The sequence below is a fragment of the Pseudorca crassidens genome, chromosome 15, assembly GCF_039906515.1.
Source record: "Pseudorca crassidens isolate mPseCra1 chromosome 15, mPseCra1.hap1, whole genome shotgun sequence".
In the NCBI taxonomy this organism is placed as follows: domain Eukaryota; kingdom Metazoa; phylum Chordata; class Mammalia; order Artiodactyla; family Delphinidae; genus Pseudorca; species Pseudorca crassidens.
In genome coordinates, this window is record NC_090310.1 from 46,503,124 (window position 1) to 46,526,408 (window position 23,285).

The window sequence follows — 23,285 nt, forward strand, 5'->3', positions numbered from 1 at the left end:
TTCAGATTAAAATAAAATCTCAAACAATGTCAAAAAAATAAATAAAATAAAATAAAATGATATACACATTGACTACAAAAAAAAAAAAAAACTGTGATATCAAGTTAGTCGGAGGAGAAGAGGTAACAAATTAAAGGGTCAGCTTTTTAAGGCTACAGAAGTCTTCTTGTAGAAAGGATTGCATTGATTGATGTGGCCTGTAATGGAAACTCAGATAATGAAATAAAACCAGCATTTAAGAATTTGAGGCTGAGAACTCATTGCCATGGCAACCCTCTCAGAAGGGAACTTGTATAAGAAAATAAGAGTCACTTGACTATGTCTTAAAATGAAAACCTACACCACAGTGAAACAATTAAATGCAGAATTCCAAACTTGCTTACTGCCACAGTGCCTAGAGGTACAGTAGGTCCAGCATCTCTTCCATTGGAAAGTATTACTTTTCAAAACTTATGACTCATGGAGGGAACATCATCTAGCTTTGAGGCATCTCTATGGGCATTGGATGTTTTCTACCAGTGAAGATTTACAATTGTGTTCAGTCCATAAATCACTTAGCATCACACTCATATGGAAATCATAGTGGTATACACCATTCAAACAAACAACTATCTTTTGGTCTGCCCATAATCACAGAAAACTACCAAATTCATATATCAATTATTACTTATACTTCGTGGGAAAATCATTTTTTAACCTACATAAAATCTGGTTTATTTTCACATCCTAATCATTTTAATAAAAAACATCTATTTTTTATTGCATGTTTTCACTCAAAGAATGTCAAACTGGGTACACTATATTTTGTCAGTTAAAAGGAGTTTTCTTGAATACCTAATATCACTGACAAACATGAATTTATGCCTTTTAACTGATGCTGAGAGAAGAGATCACTTTGAACAGCATGGATTAGGTTCCTAAAATTGAACCTGGTGGTAAAAGAATTTGACATTGAGAAATTTTAAATCATATTGTAAAAAAAAAAAAAAAAAGAGAGAGAAATAGAGGTCAATAATAACATAAAAATCCTTATAATATATTTCTATGTTCACTTAAACAGAAAACGATAAAAGCAGCATGACATATTAGATAATACCTATGCTATTTTAATAACTCTACATCAGCATCTAGTGATAATGGATACAGTATTATTAACTTCTATTTACCAGCCCTTTCTCCATAAAATTTTTCCTTCCTGTCTTCAACCCTACCTCTGCCCCTGAGGTTTCACCAATATAAACAATTTCCATTTGCATATTTTAGCTAATATACATTCAAAAGGATATTCTGTATATGTTCAGTCCTCCTCCAGTGCCACAACACCCTTTTCGTTTTCTTAGGACATAACATTGTCCTAGAAATCAAAATCATTCAGTTGCTTGACTTCATGAGCAACTGATTATTCATTTCTCAAGTTACATGCATTAGAATACTGTGGTTCTAAGACCTGGATCTATTTTTTGACATCTACCTTTATCTTTTCCAATGTTTTACTGAGAAAATCTGCACCCTCCTTGACTTTTCTTTCATTTTTTTCCCTATGCCCATTTCCAGTTCATTCTATTTCTAGTTATCCCCTACATGGTGACTTACGCTTTTTGCTTACACTGGAATCAACATTCTCAAGGTTGTCAAGAATGTATACCAAAGTAAATTTGCATACATTTGAATTTTGCCCAAGGGGAACTCATGGTTGGAGGAAAATAACTGAATCAATGTTTGAAGTAAGTTGGACGGAATAAGGTACTTGCACAAACCACATCTAGGACGCATGAAAGATTGGTCAGATTTTTCACCTGAAACTCTCTATGGTAAGATTGCATGATTAAAACCCTAAATTTAAACATCCTTGGTATTAATAAAGCTGTTCTAATTAATAATTCATAGAAGAGAGCTGCCACTGTAAAATGAACCATTAGATTTATTAATTTATTTTTATTCTTTTACAACCTAAAGCAAACATGTGGGTACATATTTTTAAAAGTTACCAAAAAGAATGGATAAAGGAGAAAAATTTAAGGAAATTTTTTCTTCTAAATTAATAAAAGGAATAATATTTTTTTCATAGCAAAATATTGTATCCACAAATGTCACATCCAGTAACCAAATAACTACCTTATTCCTAGATAATTATGTGACTTGCTTTTCCTTCTTCTCTATTTAAAAAGTATCTCCTTTTAGCACAACTGGAAGGTCAGTGAAATTTCTTTGTACCCCACTTTGTTTCCTGTTTCTCCCAACCTCCCTTCCAATTCTCCCCCAGGCAGAGGTGCTTGGTACTTTTATTGTCCTCTAATTTATCCTGCCAAAGTGAAAAGTAATTTGATAAATTTCTTCAAATTAAGGTATTAGGAAATTCATCATCTGCTGATCTCCTGAGTATTTGCATTTTAAAGGAAAATTGCAGAGAAAGAACAATTCCTGACCATCATAAATTACTCATTAATTACAGAATTTCAGGCTTCCATGGGAAGATATTTAAAAGTGATGAGAGAACAAGAGAGTACTCTCAAATCATACAATGGACATGACGATCTGGTCTATTTATTTGTCTGAATGGTCAGGAGACTGAGACAAATTATATACTTGAAGGTAAACATTATATCCTCTAGGTCTTAGGAGATATCTAAAAATGTCTTGGAACACAGTAGGTCTTATTATTTATTAAATAAATATACGATCAAATTATTTGGTTTACCGCCAGCAAAATTTTGAAGAATATATTCCTTCAGAGAAATTAGAGTAAAGCAGACATCTCTGACCCCTCTGCTGTGACACCAAAGCCTTTGGCTTCATTTTGGCAGAAAAGTGTTACCATCAAATATTTCACTTATTCACAGACATTTCCCTAGCCCACTTGCAGGTAGGCAGGACTATGTGAATAGTTCTGGCCAATTAAATGGAAGCGGAAATTATGTATGTCACTTCTAATCTGAGACAGTAAAAGGTTTATGCATGATTTTGCAAAGTTCCATGGCTGAGGAGGTTGTCAGCTCCAAATAGCAGAGCCCAGAGACAATGCGATGCCTAATTCGCCAGGGTCTCTGAATGCAGACCACTAAGATTTTGAGGTTATTTGTAGGTGTAGCACAGCCTAGCTGATCCAGACCAGTAGAGTAATACATTCCCTTTATGGCATTTACCACACTGCCTTATAGCCACTTTGTTACACATCTGCTACCCCACCTTAGCTAGTTACTCCTTATTTATTTTTGTAGCTTTACTGTAAAACAACACATAGTGGAAGAAACCATGATAACGTAAGGGTATTTTTTTAAGTTAAAAATTAGACTACAAATTTAAGACAGCTGCATGTGGTGACAAGATTAGTATAATTTAATTCAATTCAGTGCATCTACTGAGCAATAAGGGTTTGTGGCATGTTCTGTGCTGTCAATACACACATGAGTTTGTAATATTAACAATGATATTATTAATGATTATGAATAAGATGATATTAATCATTATTAGCAACATTAATAGTTTTAACTGCCTAAATAAACACAGTAGTATGAGATAATAGAAAATATATGTTGGTTTCTGTCCCTAGTTACTGGCACAGAGCTCCTGAAACCTTTGTAATTTCTAAAGTGATAAGAACATGGGAGCATCTTTTGTTTTAGTATTTGTCTTTGATCCCATGCCTGACACAGGGCTCCTAAAACTCTTGTAAATTTCTAAGTGATTAGAGCACTAGAAGAATCTTTTGTCCTAATGAATTGACTCTGAGTGGGCTTCTGGATGACTTGAGACATGATTAGAAGCTTGGAATTTTCATTCCCATCCCTCATCCTCCAGACAAGGGAGAGGGGCTGGAAATGGAGTTAATGATTGATCATGCCTATGTGAGTAAGTCTCCGTAATACCTCAATAGTTTGGGGTTGGGAGAGCTTCCAGTGGGTGCACACATCCACACCAGGAGGATAAAAACCCGCCCCAACTGCACGGGGACAGAAGCTCCTGTGCTCCGGACCCACCTAGACCTCGTTCTATGTATCCCTTCATCTGGCTGTTCATCTGAATCCTTTATCACACCTTTGATAAACTGGTACATGTATGTAAGTGTTTCCCTGAGTTCTGTGACCTGCTCTAGCAAGTTAATTGAACCCAAGCAGAGGGTCGTTGGACCTTCCAATCTATAGCTAGTAGGTCAGAAGCATAGGTGACAACCTGAGCTTGCAACTGGCATCTTAATGGTGTGTGTGAAGGGCGGGGGAGGGGTGGCAGTCTTGTGGGACTGAGCCCTGAATCTATGGGGTCTGACACTATCTCCAGGTACACAGTGTCAGAACTGAGTTAAATTATAGGACACCTAGGTGGGGTTGCAGAGAATTGCTTCGTGTGGGAAGAAACCTCCACACATTTGGTGACCAGAAATGTCATGAGTGAACTGTTCTGTGGGAGTAGTAAAGGAGACTCACAGGGAAGGAACACACACTAGGGAAGAATGAGATTTTTCCCTACGTAGGAGGAAGAAAAAATTGAGATTTTCCTTTACAAATATACTAACTGGGTACTTCATGATAATTTATTTCTGTATGAAAACATCAAGAAATGATATGATAATGTCTAGAGGTCTGGGTTTCAGAATATCAAAGCAAGAACGACCTCAATCTCCTAAATTTGCCAAATCATAAACTGCGAAAATATCTTACACTTGAAGTAATATTATCAAATACTTTTACAGAGAATACATTTTCCAGTTATTTTACATCCATTATTTCAACTGATCCTCATAATAGCCTCGTGATTTAGACAGTAATAATTTACTGATTCTTTGTATATGGAAACCAAGGCTACAAAATACCGACATGATTTTTCCATGGTCACACTAAGCTGATCTGATAAAAGGGTTTTTGAGAAACTTTCTTTGACGTGCATATAAATGAGCTCCAGTTAACTTTATTTTCCATCTTACTAACCAGGATTTTGATATCAGACCTCTCTCCCCATCTATAGTCATGTCTATAAAGTGGAAGCCTGTACAATAAAAGATGTATCCAGTCATGATAACATTTCTAAGAATTTTCCATTTCCCCCCATATGACAAGGATTTGATGATATTAGCATCATTCTTTTTTTTAATGCTGGTCAAGAACATGACATTCCATTCCATATAAAGTAGAAAACCCCATTTCCTCCTGCAAGAAATGAAAGAAAGGCAGCCACCATGGGGAACAGCATGAAGCTTCCTTTAAATATAGAATCACCATATGATCCAACAATCCCACTCCTGGACATATAGCTGGAGAAAACTATAATTTGAAAATATACACACACCCCAGTGTTCATAGCAGCACTATTTACAATAGCCAAGACATGGAAGCAACCTAAATGTCCATCAACAGATGAATGGATAAAGAAGATGTGGTACATATACAAAATGGAAAGCCATAAAAAGAATGAAATGATGCCATTTGCAGCAACATGGATGGACCTAGAGATTATCATACTAAGTGAAGTAAGTCAGACAGAGAAAGACAAATACCATATGATATCACTTATATGTGGAGTATAAAAGAAATGATACAAATGAACTTATTTATAAAACAGAAACAGACTCGCAGACACAGAAAACAAACTTATGGTTACCAAAGGGGCAGGATAAATTAGGAGCTTGGTATTAGCAGATATACACCACTGTACATAAACAAGATAAACAACAAGGTCCTACTGTATAGCACAGGGAACTATATTCAATACAACACTGTAAATCAATACTGTTCGATAAAAAAAAGAAAAGAAATAAAGAAGCAAGGAAGGCAGATTGTTTTAAAGAATATCAGACAAGATATTCGATGGCAACTCCAGTCAACCATGTAAGAACGTGGTGATTAATTTAGCTGGACATTTTCCTTCATATTTTGCAGATATTTTCCATCTCCATTTTTATTTACTAATATTGCAATGACTTCAGTTTAGTGCCACCACGTGCTAATTTTATCCAAGTCACATGTAATTAACCCCTCAAAATCATCATCAAACATGGTAACATAGAATAGACCTAATTCCAATCTCAGGATGACTAGAGTATCACATTGTAGGGCATCTGATAAAAGTTAATTTAACTTAGTCGATAATTCTTCCACTCTTTACCTCATGGTAGCAAGTACAGTAACAGCAGATATGATTATTTTAAGGTCATCATAGTTAGGGATGTTTATTTTTTCTGTTAAAAGGATGGGTGATGTTTTTACACTGTTTCTAATGGGCTAGTGTCTTCTTACTTTTTACTGACTTCAAGAAAATCATTAGAGATGCCAGTGAATTTGTTAGCATATTCTCTTCACGTCGCAAGGTCCATATTTCCCAAGTTGGAAACTTCTATACATATCCATCTTTCTTAGCACTTCAGCCCCATTTGCCTCTTTTAATCAATAAGCTATATTGACAGAATTTTAATTACTCCCAGAAAGTGCACACCTGTTTTGATTTTTGTTATTTTCCTTTAGAGAACAAAATGAGTCAACTGGTTTAGTAGCTTACTTTGCTCCCTCTTTGAACTTCAGCTTTCTCCTCTAAGACAAAATAGTGTCTAACTTATTGATTCATTTGCAAAGAGAAAATTTTTAAAAATCAAAGAGTGAGATGAACTATCTAGCTCTGTTAACAAGTAGGCAAAGATGTAAAAGGCGATATAATTGGCTTGAAAAAAAGTTGTCTTATTTTAAGCAAACTCACATTGGAAAAGGCACTTCATAATTATAATCATGCATGAAAAGTACAGCAACCATCCAGGGTTATCTAAATGTGTCTGACTCTCAATGCTCCTTCATGCAAATAATAAAACCACCACTTCTGTGAACTCGCAAGCAATGCTGATCCATTCAGCCTGCTAAGAAGTCAAGTGTTTAACTATCTTCCTGTTCCATGATTTCGGCAAGGTTAACATCTATCTGAAAAACCCAAGGGATTCTGCCCAAATTAACTTACGATTGGGTATTTACACTCTCATTTTTCTCATAGTTTTATTTTACTGGTGTAATTGAGATGTAATAAATGTAGGGCATGTTGCAAAAGAAAAGCAGGTGAATAAATACCTCCAAATCCAGCTAGAGGAGACCCCCTTTCATCTCAGCCTACTGCTAAGGAAATAGATTAGATCCACATTTTCTGAACTCTCCCATCTAAATTGCTAGAACTAAGAAGGGATGTGGCATACCCAACTACAGAGTATTAGTTTAGGAAAACCAAAATCAATCTAAAAGAATAACATCTTTCAAGTTAAAACACACACACACACACACACACACACACACTCACAAACATTTTCTTCAAAAGATAAGGGCAACAAGGAGAAAATAAATTAGATGTGATGGTTCCAGTTCTGGGACTCTATACTTTTAAATTCTAAAACAATTAGGCAAATATTTAGCGTATACAAACGAGTGGAGTCACGATAACCGACAGACTACATCACGTACTAAGGTCGTTAAACTTAGCTTTTAGAATTATAGAAATGATATCCTACCCTCATTTTGGACAAGATTGATTTTCCAGTATAAAAAGGCTGAAAAAGAATAAGAAATAAGAAGCATAAAAGTACTTACAACTGATCGGATGTTATTTTCTTTCACCAGTTTCAGAGATGATTTATAGCAATTTGCAAGGTCTTCCTTGTGGGAACCATTAATATGGCCTCTGGCTATTGGTCCTACGGTATGGATAACATCTGTAAATACAAAAGGAAGGAAAAATAGGATAAGCAAGATATTTTTCACTTTTCACATAACTGGTGCTTTATTTATTTTAGGTATTTGTGTTGGAGCTTGGAGACAAGCAAGCTAAGAAATACTGATGATGCAAATGCTTCTCTGGTAAAAGATTTTAGATAGCACAGCTTTTTAAAGTAGGCAAATTTCCAGGAAGGTGATAATTGTGAAAAGGAATCCCCTACCAGTAAATTGTTCCATCGCTACTGGTCAGATCCAAGCATAACAGATTATAATATAAGGTGTGAATAATTGGCACGCTGGCAGAAGACAAATCCTCAGTGGGAAATAAACTGAGAAATAGTTGCCTACAAAATGAACATTCTGAATTGACATGGGAAGGAAGTACCAATCTTACACATCACCTTACTTATAAATAAGACAATAGTATCAGGCATTGTACACAATACAGAAGGGCAAGTTTCTGGAAATATGTCAAAAGAATTTATAATAATCAGTAATAACACTAAAAGGGTTATTTTTTAATTTAATTTATTTTTTAGTACAGCAGGTTCTTATTAGTAATCTATTTTATACATATTAGTGTATACATGTCAATCCCAATCTCCCAATTCATCCCACCACCACCACCACCCCTTTCCCCTCTTGGTGTCCATATGTTTGTTCTAAGTCAATAAAGGTTGTAAGAAATAGACCAAATTTTAATCCAAATTACTTGAAAATGCCTTGTAACTCCTGCTTCTCAGTCTTATCTGTTAACCTGGATTATAAACTTATTTAAATGATGTGAATAACAATAACTAATCAACTTTGATCAAAAAAGAAATTCGGTCATTAGAATATTATAATGAAAATAAATGACTTGCTTTGGCTAACCAGTATCACTTAATTTCAAAAACAGTAACAAGAGAATAAGAACACTTTACCAAAATGCGACTATGGAATAGTTTTAAATTGCATATGAAATTTAAATAGCAGAAAATAAATCACTAAGAGAAAGATCTTTGTTAATTGTCTGCTAAATGTCGAGAGTATTATTTAATGTTGAGAAAATCCCCAAATGTTGATTTCAACTTTTAATGACTTTAAACAGTATTTAAACCCTTGTCAGATAATGTTGAAGATGATCTTGTTATCAAAATAGGCAGAAACCTCATTAGTGAGTTTATGCAGATGTTATTTCACAGACAAACCTGGCTTTAAAGTGAGAACCGCTATGACATATTAATAGAACGAGAGGAAAAAGGGAGATTAGGTTGTATTTAGCAAAAAACAAAACAAAACCAAACAGACACACAGACACACACACACACTAATATTGTTTTTGTAATAACAAACAAGAATTGCAACAAGATGTCCCAAAGCAGGTTCAGTAAGATATGGGTTTAAAGGTCAATTAAATTTGGGGATCACCAGGTGAGATTAAGTCAATCAGTTACCTTAGTGTAGGGTTCATCTGGACACTTAGGATGCTACAATGAATTGTGAGTCTCCACAAGGGAGGGGCGTGATGAACACAGAATGCTCTGTTTCCAAAATACATTTGACTAAACCTAAGGTTTGCAGATTCCCTCATGGGCCTAAGTTTCCACAAATTAACCTGTGTCCTGTTATTCCAGGGCAATTTTGGCACCCTCCCCCTTGCCATTGTTGAAGGTGAAATCTATGTTTTTTGTTTCTTTTGTTTTATTTATTTTCTTAAACCTCATTCCCAGTGCCTCTGTCCATCAAATACCATATAAAAGAGCAACAGGATATGACCTTGGTTTCCTTATTTTGTGGATGGAGAAGGTCAAGAATAAATGTCTCTTATCCAGGTCATAAAGATGTGGCTACTTTTGCCAAGTGAACACAGGGCTTAGGGGCATTAATGGGAAGAAGAGAGAAAGAGAGAGAGAGAGAGAGAGAGAGAAGTCCATAAGGGCTGGAAATAATGACATAATAAATAAATGTTTCCTTTGCTTTCTCCCTTAGCCATCTTTCTCTACAAAACTTACATGGAATTTTTGAAAAATTATTCCTTGCATTTCTTCACTTCTCCATTTAATTTAAGTCTGAGGACAAACAGCCAATAAAAGAGCATCCTGAACATCAAAATATTGATCTCTGTTGGTTATGCTCTGTATTAAATTTACAGCATCCAAGATCAAGTGTTATTATCGACCAATATCACAACCTCTCAGATCCACAAACCTATAAGGCTCAAAAAGAAATTTTCTTCATTATTTTAATTGTTTATAGTACTTATGGGTGACTCTGACACACCAAGGAGTTCCCCCTTTTCCTGTTATAAAATTCAGTCAGGAGGCCTGTTTTCTGATTCCAGCTCCAGCCCTGATTAGTGGAGTAACCCAGATGAAGCCATCCTTTCATTGGTCCCTGCCTTGGTTTCCTTATCCACAAAATGAATCAGCTGCTTAGATGATCTCTGTGGTCTCTTCTGTGCTTGTGGCATCATTAGTATTTAACCTTGTAATGGAGACAGATGGAGTACAGAATGATGTCTGGGCAGTTAAAAGGACTTTAAACACTGTTAAGTGGCTCTCAAGCATTTTGAGTATAAGGATCCTCTTTTTCATATCAAAAGTCTTATGGTCTACCCTTTCACAGTAGTAGTTTCAAAATCCACTGATTGAGAACAAGTTAGAGAAAAACAGCTATTAAAACGTCAATGATGCTTTGTATTAATTTACATTTTATTAAACACAATACAATCTTCAGAGTGGACATATGCATGTGAGATACACGAGATACATGCATTCAATTTATGCAATTATCTTGCACATGAATTTGTGGATTCCATGGTATAAATAAGATAATGTAAATAGAAGTGTTTCATCTGATGCCTGGTACAGGCAGACACTCAAGAAATACTAATTATCAGCAGCAGCGGCATCCCAGGCATCCTGAGCATACAGGCAGGAGTGGCAGTTACCTTTCCTCTGGTGTGGAAAGAGCACCAGACTGTAAGCCCTAAGATCTGATTATAATTGTCAGAAGTCCCAGATCTGTCACTAACCAGCTGTTGACCTTGGGCAAGTCATTCTTCTCTTTGGGCTTTGGTCTTAAAACCTAAAAGGAGTTGAATAAGATGGCCTCTAAGATTCTTTGCAGCTCTCAAATACAATCCCTCTTCTACATGTCTATCAAGAATTAAGCTATAGTTTCTGAGTAGTCTAATTCACTACTTTCCAGACAAATGAACATCAGTCATGGTTCAATTTTCTCCAACATGCCTATACAATGAAATGCAAACTGGCACCATTCCCAGAGACAGTGGTTAACCATATCTTTCCAAATTACAAATGTAGACTCCTTTTGGTATAATAATTCGATTTCTAGGAATATATTCTGTGGATGATATGCTTGGAGACAACCTAAATGTCCATCAGTAGGGGACTAGTGAAATAATTGTACATTTATACAATGAAACATTATGCTTCTGTAAAAAGGACAATGAAGGTATTTATGTATGAATATGGAAAGATATTCAGGATATATTACTATGGAAGAAAAAGAAAGAAACAAAGAAATAGAGAGAGAGAAAGAGAAGGAAGGAAGGAAGGAAAGGAGGGAGGGAGGGAGGGAGGGAAGAAAGAAGGAAGGAAGGAAGGAAGGAAGGAAGGAAGGGAGGGAGGGAGGGAGGGAGGGAGGGAGGGAGGGAAGGAGAGAGGGAAGAAAAGAGATGCAGAAATGTTAAGCATGGTACCATTAGTGTAAAAATACCTCCACAGATGTAGAAAAGAATTCATATTTGTTTTAGTTAATATATGTATAAAATATCTCTGGGAGGATAAACAAGTAATTAACAGCAGTGGTTAACCTATGAAAACTACAAGGATAGGGCCAAATATGGGAAGAAGATACTTCACTGTTTACTAATATTTTTGATGTTCAAATTATGTGAATGTGTTACCTATACAAAAATTAAGTATTAAAACAAAGATCATATGGTTAAACCAAGTTCCTGAATTCCATCTACCATATTCCTACAACATATAAAGACTGTTAATGTGCTCTCTAAAGATGATCTTATATCACTATAAATAAGAAAATACACTTAAAAATATTTACATAATTTCAAGGGATTTAAAATAATAACTCCATTAGGTATATTTTTCTTTTATTTTGCTACTCTCAATAATCTCTTTATATAAAACAATTATTTTCAGGGTTTAAATGGTAGGAAAAATGGCATTTTTTACCTATATGGCTTATATCTATATTTAAAGTTTTACTATAATTTTAATATGCAAATTGAGTCTTAGATACCTTATAGTGAATATGTAGGACAGGAACATATTTCTCAGGTATCTCAGTTACCAAAGAATTTTGTATAATGGTCAAGAATTTTTAGAGATGAAAAGGACAGTAGAGAAAATTTAATCTATTTTCCCTTGCTCAGTGGATCCACAGGAGAAAGAATTATGCCCAAAGTCACAGATCAGTGTGGGGAGACACACTATCACAGAGACTATATGATTATGAATAAACTTTTCCCAGTGTGGCTACTTATTGAACGAAATGGCATACATTTGTATATATAAAGTTTGTCATGCTTATCATGAATTCCATTACTTTAGCCTCATACTTTGTATACATGCAAATTCTGATTGGCTATTGCTGTGCAAGAAATTACCCCAAAACATGATAACTTAAGACAACAACAACACTTTATTATTTTTTATGGCTTTTCTGGATCAACAATTCTGAAATGGCTCAACTAGGGGGTCTGGCATGGAGCCTCTCATATGGTTGTAGTTGGGTAGTGGCTGGCAGTGGAATAGTGTGGGTTCCAGCAGCTAAGGACCGGCCCGCCAGACATCTCTCCCTCTTCCTGTGGTCTCAGGGACTTTCCATGGGGGCCAGTTTGGGTTTCCTTATGGAAGCCTCAGAACAGTCAGCTTGCTCACATGACAGCTCAGGGCTCCAAGACCAAGTGTGCCAGAGGTGGAAGCTGTGTTATCCTTTCTATCCCAGCCTTGGGAGCGACACAGTGTTACCACCACTGTACCCTGATTGGTTGCAACTGTCACAAAATTCCACCCATTTCAAGTGGAATCACGCAGACTTCACCTCTTGATGGGAGAAGTAGCAAAGCATCTGTGGACATGTTTTAAAACGGGCACAATGAAGGATTCCCCAGACACCTGGGGCTTTTTGGGGGTTAGCATGTTTATCAAATACCAAGTGTTGTGGTAGATATCATAGGAAAAACTGATATGATTATTTCCATGCAGTCATTCATGAAAACAGTATGGAGGTTCTTCAAAAAATTAAAAATAGAACTACCATATGATCCAACAATTACACTTCTGGGTGTTTATTCAAAGGAAAGAAAAACATCTCAAATAGATATCTGCACCCCCATGTTCACTGCAGCATTATTTACAACAGCCAAGATACAGATATAACCTAAGTGTCCACTGATGGATGAATGGATAGAAAAAATGGGTTTTATATATATAAACAATGGAATATTATTCAGCCATAAAAGTGAAGGAAATTCTGCCACTTGTGATAAGATGGATGGGACTTGAGGGCATTATGCTAAGTGAAATAAGTCAGAGAGAGGAAGACAAATACTGTATGATCTCACTTACATGTAGAATCCAAAAAAAAAACAAAAACCCAGCAAACTCATAGATACAGAGAACAGATCGATGGTTGCCAGAGGCTAGGGGCAGGAGGAGATGCATGAATGGATGAAGGAGGTCAAAAGGTACAAACTTTCAGTTATAAGATAAATAAGTCCTGGAAATATAATGCACTGTATGGTGACTATAGTTTCTAATACTATATTGTATATTTGAAAAGTTGCTAAAAGAGTAGATCTTAAGAGTTCTCATCAGAAGAAAGAAATCTATTTCCAGTATGAAGTTCTCAGACCTATTATCTTTATAAGTCAACTGCTGATTTAATTAAAAAATCATAGCTAGAGAAAGACTGAATATGAAATTAATATACTTATCAATTGTAAATACAATCTAATTTGGAGATCACAATATGACTGTAGCTCCTAGACAGAACTGCCTGGCCCAGCACTAATTTTGTTGTTTCTTCTGTCTTAAAGTCCGGCAGGAACTTGTAGGCAAAGGAAAGGGCAGGAATGGCTGTTACAGAATCAGCATCGTATCTCACTGTGAGCAATGAAAATAATGTTGTTTCCCTAAATTGTCCAGCTCCACATTCCAGAAATGAAGAGCAGCCTTCATGCACTTGAAGCCCTTTCTTACACAACTGAGGAAAGCCAAGAAAACAGCAATGCAGTCTAAACATTTAATCAACATCTCAAATGCAAGCCCTGGAAGAGGTATGCAAAATGGGATGGCAGGTCGTTTTGTACTTTATCTGACTAAAGTGTGGCAAGACAAATCGAGCCTGATTTTGTTCATCTATTTCTGAAATCAATCAGCCTATAAATCAGCTCTTTTGTTTTGAAGCTATAACCACCACCTTGTGCTCCCCCCACCTCGTTCTATCCTGGGAAATTAGTCTGAAGTCTATAGAAAAGGAGGGTAGGATGGAAGGTTATCTTTGAAGGGGGTGCCGGAGGGAGTATGCTTTCATTTCCAAATGTGTAAATTGAAAAATGTGCAATTGGAATGCCAAATAAATATTGAAAGCAGGAGAATCATTTACTAAGATTCGATCGGACTTCCACGTGATAAAACAAATGCAGCAAAAACATTCTGCGAAAAAATATTAGCATAATGAATTTTAAAACAACTGAGGGAACACATATAGGTTGCTCTCATCGTTTTCCATCTGAGAAGCAACTGTGCTACATTCAAACTGTTAATGAAGAGTCAGACCAAGAGTAGAATCAATTACACGTTGCTTTCATTCACTCCACTCTTGTATTCATAAGCATAATCGGTCCATCTAACAGACTGCATAAGGATGTTGTGCCCTGTCAATCATATTCAAATTGCATGAATTTTAAGGAGAAAAAACAATGCATGGAATTAAATTGATTTTCTTTTCTAGAGCTACAACCACAAAACCAAGCACTAAAAGTATTATTTGCAAATCTTATTGGCCAATTTATATGATAAGCACCACCAATCTGCAACTTGAAACAGAATACTTGAAGTTCGGTTAACGGGAAATTGAATTACCACCTGATAGTATTACAAAGTAAATGCTGTTTTTTTTCTCCATTTAGGTCAATGTTTTCAGATACACATTTTCAGAGCTTGTTTTTATTATATTTCAAGAAACAATCAATTGTCCATAAGATGTTCCTTTTCAGTCTACAGCAGACATCAGTTAGATTGGATTTCAGCTGCAGCATGTTTCTAAATTTGGATTATTCTCTCATACAGTTCTTCAGCTGCATGTTTGATTTCTTTCCATGTTCAGAAAGACTAGTAGTCATACAGCTTTGCGCATGAGTTTGGGATAAGCCAGCACTTAACAATGTTATTTTCTAGTGCATTTTCCTTTGAATCTGTGAGTTGAGCCTGTTAGATTTCCCTCCAGTGTTCTTGGTTATAAAGGGCTTCTAGTTCACCCTAGTTCACCTCTCTTAGCCTCCTTGGTGCTGTGGTTCCCTAAATAAAATGTCTACGTCTATGTCTACGCCTAAGATTAAATACACAGTAGCTAAACACCATTTGCATTTGACAGCTGATAAAGGCACCCTGAATGCACTGTCAAAGCTTGAAGTACACCCAGCTCAGTTTGAGGTTTGAATCCCATTTTTACATTAAAATGTGACAGCGTTGCCACGTTTTGGGCATCTTGTGCTGACGATATGTTTCATGTTTCGTTGACTTCAAAGTTGTGAAGTTTTAAGCTTAAGTTGTGAGGGTCAAGTTTTAAAATAATACTTGAGCAATTTCTACCAAAATGTTATCCTCCATATTAAAAAAAGAAAGAAGGAAAGAAAAGAAAGAAGGAAGGGGCAAAGCTCATTTTAAATTTTTTACTAGCTCTACCTCTTCTGCCAAAGGTTTATTTTATGTCAGTCCTATTGATGAGACTGTGTCCTATTTCAACTGGACACCTACACATAAGGGTCTATTTGCAATAATATAGATTGAAATTTGTATAAAAGGGATATCCTGTGGTCAGCCATTTATAGAATCTTGGAGATTCCACAGGGTATTGGGGGCATCTGCATTACAATAGTGTTATTTCCAACAGAGAGGGGTCTCAGAGAGACTGTGGGAAGCTGAATTTTCTGCAAAATTCCAACATTTCACTATCATTTTAGAATGAACCAAAAGAGAACACATCCTAGAAGGAAGTGAGTCAAATACATGGCATTTTTAATACTTCAATAGCAGGGGTGAGAGGAGGTGGAGGTCCGGATAGACAATATGACTTTTTCAAGAAAAATAATAATAAGGTCTTTGTTCTGGTTCAAGGGATGGATGGCAATTGGCAGCCTTTTCAGAGAGATGCAAAACCAGTACTTTATGAAGACACAAGGGGAAAATAGGCTTTAAAAATTCTATGTAGTGAGTAAAAATAAATGAACGTCAGTCCCCTCCACAGGGTAACTCTACAAATGTGGAATCTAGGCTGGGACTGAAGTGTGCAGAGGGGTCAGTGTGCTTGTTTGTCAACAGCCTTCCTTTATAGCTCCCTTGCCACCACAAGTATGGACTAGAAAGGCTTTTTTGCAATCATTCACTTAGTCATTCTCTCCTTTTTTAAATAAATAAATCCACTAAGTGCCAGGTACATAAGGTAATTGCTCTGTTCACTCACACCAAACAGGTCTTGTGTTTTTTCTGACTACAGGCCTTATCCTGTATCCTTTCCTCCATCCTTGCCTCTCAAGATCCTTCCCATCCCATGAAACTCAAAAAGAAGTGACCTTCCTTGAAGATATGATCCATGAACCCCACTACATGAACTAAACTGAACTCAATTCTCCTCTTCTGGTCTCCAATAACACTTTCATTTGACCATTTACATGACTTTTAACATGAACATTTCTGTACACACAACTAAGAAGATTCCATCAGTCAGAGCTCTCCAATAACACAGCATTCTGCCTGAGGAGGCAGGGAATTTCCTGTCATCAGAGGCAATCAAATATGACTATGTATGCATCGAGATTCCTTCTAACTCTGTGATGTTATTCTGTGTTTCCTGTCTTCATGTGGAGACTATGCTTCCACCGCAAAAAACATGACCAATCCATGTCTGAGTCTCCTGGCAAAGCCAAGAACTCTATGGGAACAATTGCCTAATAGATAATTAGTGAATTTGTGAGTGATTCAGTCAAAGTTGGCCTGATATAGTCAATCTAATCAGAGATGATAAACTGGATTAGAGGAAACAATGAGGTGAAATGGACAGACTAGACTGAGCAAGCAATGCAATGCAGTTTGACTGGTTCAGATCATTCAACATAAATCTTTATAGAACTAAGAATCTGTTTCTTCACAGAAAGACTTAGCAAAGCCTGATCAAAGATTTCCTAATAAGTGCACTACAATTTAAACACACACACACACACACACACACACAATTCTAATACCATCACACTTTTTAGTAAAAGCTATAAGATTCTTTCCCAAGACTTCCAACAGAAAAAAAAAAAAAGTGTGCAGTGACTCCTTTGCCTTTTTCTGCAAGAGATAATTAAATGCATTTTTAAAATGTGTCACTTCCCTCATCTGCACATGGTTCATTTTAGAATAAATTGGCTTTGTTCTAGAGATTGGTTTTGGCTCTCAAATCACAAAATGGAAAATTGCAGATTCTCTACATGTCTTCTCAAAAAATTAATGGGATCACTTTTCGTGTTTCTTTAAAAAGTGACATTTGGGTATAATGAACCCACCTCTCCATCAAAATAAACCAGGTTTAATTTCTCCCTGAGACCAGTACATTCATAAGACTCCACTGGACTACAGCTACTTCATACATTTACACCTGTACTCTCTTCCGGGTTGCACTTTCATGGTATAAACATCCACACAAGGCTCTACATCTAATTTTCTAGAGGAACAGTTCTATTTAGAAAAGACAACTGAGAAGGACAGAACATTTTAAAAATGAGATTAACATTGATTCTAAAAGAAAAAACACATGGAAATTTCTATACTCTGAAGTTGCATTTTTCATGAGTTCACTTATACGAATTCAATAATATGAACAAGGGGTTAGGAGGAGTGAGAATGACAAAATATTTAAATAATAAGGACTATTTCACTAAACATTTCCACAATGAGTGTTTGCTCTCGCATGAACATGAACTTACATTGCTGGACTCCAAGAGATCAGGCTGCATTCCCACCTACCTCTCAGACATGATTGGCTCTTTGTGCAAAACAGAAGCTGTTTTCAAACTTTTTGGTTTTGGAACCTCTTTATACTCAAAAATAACTGAGGACCTTGTGAAAGCTTTTGTTTTGGTGGGTCATATCTATCACACAAGAAAACAAAAGCACATATACAATTAACTATCAGGAAAATGATGCTATCACATGTCATGTAACCTCTGGAAAACTACACTGCACACTCAAGAGAGAAAGAAAGTGAAAATGCAAATAATCTCTGAATATTATTATGAACATGGTATTGACCTCACAAATCCCCTGAAAGAGGTATCCCTAAATCCCGCTTTGAGAATTGCTACACTAGAGCTTCTTTCTGTGCAGATCTAGTAACTAAAAATAAATATTCCCACTTCTAATGGAAAATTGGCACCATTAACTACTTCATCTGGTTCTCAAGTTTGAAGAAACAGTGATCTCTTTCAACTCTATAGGGAAAACCAGACGTACTGGTCTTGTTAAGAAATGGTATTTCTCTGTTTCAACTTTTGTATGAGTTAAGGGATTTTAAAAGAGTAATCTTAACTGAATACAATTTTTGTCTTTAGGATATAAAGATTCTCAATCTTTAGAACTTCTCTTTCCATTTCTGTGAGACAGTGATCAGATCATTTCTACTCGCCAGCTGCTTGAGAATAGAGATGCTCTTCTTAAATAAGCAGTTTGCTTACTTAAGACTAGTCCAGATCTAGTAACTAAATACAAATATCCCCTAAATATAAATATCCAGTCCTAGTAACTAGGACTCAAGGAAGAAAGTCTAAGATGACTGCTACCAGATCAGTTGATTCTAGTAGAGAAGAAAATGGCAGGCACAGCTTTGTAAACAAGAATTCTGCCAGATATCACAGGATAAAGCAAAGACAGATCCTTCAGGATCACGCATTCCCAAGAGAAATCATGACAACGGTTTCCTTCCTTATGCTTCCATCTTCATAGAATGAGTTGGAAGCTACTAAAGGGAAGGAGACCAGCTAACATTAAACCAGGTTGGCAGGAATGAGAAAGGACACAGATAATTCAAGAAACTTAAAGGTTCTGGCCAATTTTGATGATGGTTTCAAGGTGGGTGGGAGAAAAGAAAGGGAAGAGTCAAAATTCATCCGAAGTAACTCCACTCTGGGTGACTGAGGGGACGACAGAAATGGGGAAATCAGAATATATAGTAATTGAGGTCCAACTTATGGTAGTGCTTGTCAAGTCTTCTAAAAATCTATCCTTAACATAAAAATAAAATGCAGAAAGGGGACAAAAAGAAGAATCAGCAAGACAAACAAACAAAACTTGTACAGTTGAAGGTAACTAACTTTCCTGTATCAAGGTACTTTTTTTTTACCTTCTTCCTTGCCTATTTTGGGTCTGACATAGAATCACTCAGGGGAAGACAAAATATCACTGAGATGTGCCTCTGCAAGATTATTTAGTGGAAACCATTAATGTAAAACCACTCAAAGAAAACCAAGAGTTCTTTCCATAGTAACTCAGATGCTAACAATGGAATGTTTGCCTGGAAGCTTTGATAATTAAGCAATGAACACCAGATTTTAAAAGAAAGAAATACATGTAAATAAATAACATCAGGTGATTGATTCTCTAGTAATATACTATTGTGTAGGCCAATGAATAAAAATTCCAATTTTTATTTGGAAATGGGGTCATGCTTGAGTGATATGATAATATGATGAGAGAAACAGGCAGAGTAAAATAATGGGGAGTTTATTATGAGTAGGAAAATATTTTATATTATAGAGAAGTGTCTAAAGATGGTCACTAGAATGTGTAATTATAATCAGATAGAATGATATCAGGAGACTATTACTCAGCCATAAAAAGAAACAAAATTGAGTTATTTGTAGTGAGGTGGATGGACCTAGGGTCTGTCATACAGAGTGAAGTAAGTCAGAAAAAGAAAAACAAATACCGTATGCTAACACGTATATCTGGAATCTAAAAAAAAAAAAAAAGGTTCTGAAGAACCTAGGGGCAGGACAGGAATAAAGATGCAGATGTAGAGAATGGACTTGAGGACATGGGGAGGGGGAGGGTAAGCTGGGACGAAGTGAGAGAGTGGCATGGACAGATATACACTACCAAATGTAAAATAGACAGCTAGTGGGAAGCAGCTGCATAGCACAGGGAAATCAGCTCGGTGCTTTGTGACCACCTAGAGGGGTGGGATATGGAGGGAGGATATATGGGTATATAGGTATATGTATAGCTGATTCATTTTGTTATATAGCAGAAACTAACACACCATTGTAAAGCAATTATACTTCAATAAAGATGTTAAAAAAAAAAGAATGATATCAGGAAAGAGCAAGAAAACAAGTCTTCACATCCCAATGGAAAATCCCACTCATGAACTGGGTAAACTTGTGGGAAGTTTACCCACAAGTTTTTACTGGGAAAAGTAATTTTACCTTTCCTCTCCTCTCTGTAAAAACAGAATAATATTTATTTTTCAAGTTCATAATGGGGACTAAATTAGCCACTATATGTGAAAGCATCAAGCACAGTACCTGGCATGTAGTAGGTGAACTCTAACTTGATGGATTATCGTTAGTACTTGTAGTTAATTGTATTCACAGTGTGCATAAGTAGGATAACAATAAGCTCTTTCATATCTAATCAGTATTTCATCGTTACACTCTCAAAATTCATAACTATTCATAGAAACCGATTATGTCAGAATTTATATTTTACTGGTTTCTTTGCTTCTACTATTTCTTGGATCCCTGGTTTTCTCTTTCTTAAACTCTTTTTTTCCCTCAAATATTTGGGTAATTCTTTCAGAGATGGTCTGTAGCTGGGAATTTTCCAAGTCACTAGATTTTCTAAAGCTTTTAGTTCATTCTCATTTCTGAATGTTAGTTTTCCAGCATATATGACTCTAGGTTCAAATTAATTTTTCTCTCAGAATTTTGACGATTTTGCTTCATTTCCTTCTACCACGAGAAAAAGCTAGTTTGATTTTTACACCTCCATAAGTTGAGTTGGATTTCTTTTCCTCCCCAGAAGTTTTAGGAACCTCCAATTTATACTTGGAATTCTGAATTCTGTCTAGGTTCTTTTAGGACAGGAATGCTTTTTTCTCTTTTAGTTATGAAGTTATTACTACTCTTTCCTTTTCTCCATTCATTCTAGAAGTCTTAATAGATGGGTTATATATGTCTGGGCGTAAATCTCAATTGTTTTTACTTTCTCTTAAATATAATATTTTAACTGTTGCACATTTTAGACTATTTCTTTGACTTATTCTTTGCATCAGTAAGTTTTCAGCTGTTTCCTTTCCATTATGCATCCCTTCATTTGAAATTTCTGTTCTTGTTTTAACTTCCTGGAATTTTTATTTCTCCCTCTCTTGTTAGAACATCTTTTTCTAACTTCTACATGTATTGAATATAATTCTTTTCTCTAACAGCTTTTTTACTGTATATAAATCATTTTGTTGCCCAGGCTAATACTCCGTTATAGCTCTCTCTCAGTGGATCTGAATTCACTTAACATACACCGTCACACTTTTTTTTCTTGATACTTCTAGAGACCCATACAAATTATATGCATTTTCATCACATTGTTATTTATAATGCAAATAATTAATCCCTTGTCAGGGCACCTCTAATAAGAAAGAAAAGTATTTGTAATGTTGTCATTGATGACTGAATTATATAAATAGACATTTTAACAAGGAATGTATTTCTCATGCAGCTAACAAAAGGATTATAGAAATTGCTAAGATCTTCACAGTTTTTTTTAATATTAAAAGGTATGATTTTATTTTCCCAACACGATAAAACAGCATATGCTTCCAAATTGCAAATACACACACACAAAAACACACAGGAAAAAATAAAGAGAAAAAAGAGGAATATATTCGGTGTTTTCATGACTCAGAACATATCCATCCACATCATTCTAGCTATTTCATAGAGCTTCTTTTAGAACTGATGACAACATTCCAAACCAGACCTATTTTAGACCCCATTTTTAATAAATGTTATACACTTTAAATAAAAATGGATTACCTGTTTTCCAGAAGAGAATAGTTCAAATTTGAAGAGTTGTTTTTAGATACCTAATTATTATGCATTAATTACAAATCTTATTTAAACTACTTAAACTAAAAGCAATATTTATTTCTACCCTCACTAGTAGATCTATATGCCTTGTTACACACTTAGCTGTCCAGAGATATTTAAAGCAGAAACATATCAAGCAGCTGAATTATTTTCTAAAGCATCCTTGCAGTGCAGCATTTCAAAAACACAGAAGACAACATCAATAACATGTTCTGATAGGGTTTTAACAATTTTACTGCTAATTTCATTCTGAAAGACTAATGTCTTAGTTCTCTCTACTACAGTAAATGGACTGCAAGACACTGCTGTATAATAAAGAACAACAAAATTAACCTAATGGAATTATCATTGACAATTTTATTGATGAAATAGTACAAAAGTTTCCATAGGATTGAACTAGATATCTTTTGTTATTTTTTGCCTTTTAATGTTCTTATTAAATGGAGAAAAAGTCATAAAGAACACACACATGCAACCAATTTATAGAATTTCACGAAGACAACTTTAGTCCCTTTTCAAATGTATATACTCTGGGCCTAAGAATCTATCCATGACGTAGGAATCCCTGGGATTCCCTCAGAGCCCTCACTTAGGTTCTAGAAGCTTGTGAAAGGCCAAATTCTGCACGTGCTGGAAGCAAATGATGGCATCCCTCTAAATGGCTCAAGTCACCACTGTCCTGGACACAGCCAGAGAAGAATGAGGCCATATCTGGTCTTGGCCTGGGAGCTGGAGTAAACACAAAAGGTTAAAGGAGAAATAAAAGGTTTTTCCTGTTGTTGAAAGAGAAAATTTCCCTTGGACTTTTCTTGTGCTAGAAAGAGCAACTTCCTTCGCAGGACATGGCTGATGTATTTGTAGCTTCTGATAAATCTGGCTTTATCATATCATTCCCGTGAAGGCTCTATGGGCTCATCAGAGGTATATGGCCTCTCACAAACCACAAACTTTTACTGATATCTTCCTCATTATTCTTTATGACATGCTCCTGCCAACTTGTATGAATGCCTTCATTCAAGGAATAAGGCTTAGAACCAGAGGATCCCACACCTGGACATACAGTCCCTCCTATGCCAAGGCTTTGGCTTACCTTCACTTTTATGCGTTTCCCTTACCACAAATTTTCCTACCCAGGGTGAACTCTGTCTATATTAGAACCCTTGACTGAAAATAAGAGACCTCTGAAGGCAGTTCTTTGGCAGGAAGACCTCCCTGTAGATATTGATTTTGGC

General features: G+C 35.8%; 1 protein-coding gene across 3 annotated transcripts in view; it reads right to left on the bottom strand.

Annotated features, from left to right (window-relative positions):
- Nucleotides 1-23,285, bottom strand: part of MACROD2 (mono-ADP ribosylhydrolase 2) — a 1,985,215-nt gene that overhangs the window by 808,054 nt on the left and 1,153,876 nt on the right. For all 3 annotated transcript variants that reach the window (XM_067707453.1, XM_067707452.1, XM_067707451.1), the window contains exon 6: nt 7,551-7,672. In XM_067707453.1, the coding sequence (XP_067563554.1) occupies nt 7,551-7,672 (122 nt within the window). The remainder of the gene's footprint in view (nt 1-7,550; nt 7,673-23,285) is intronic.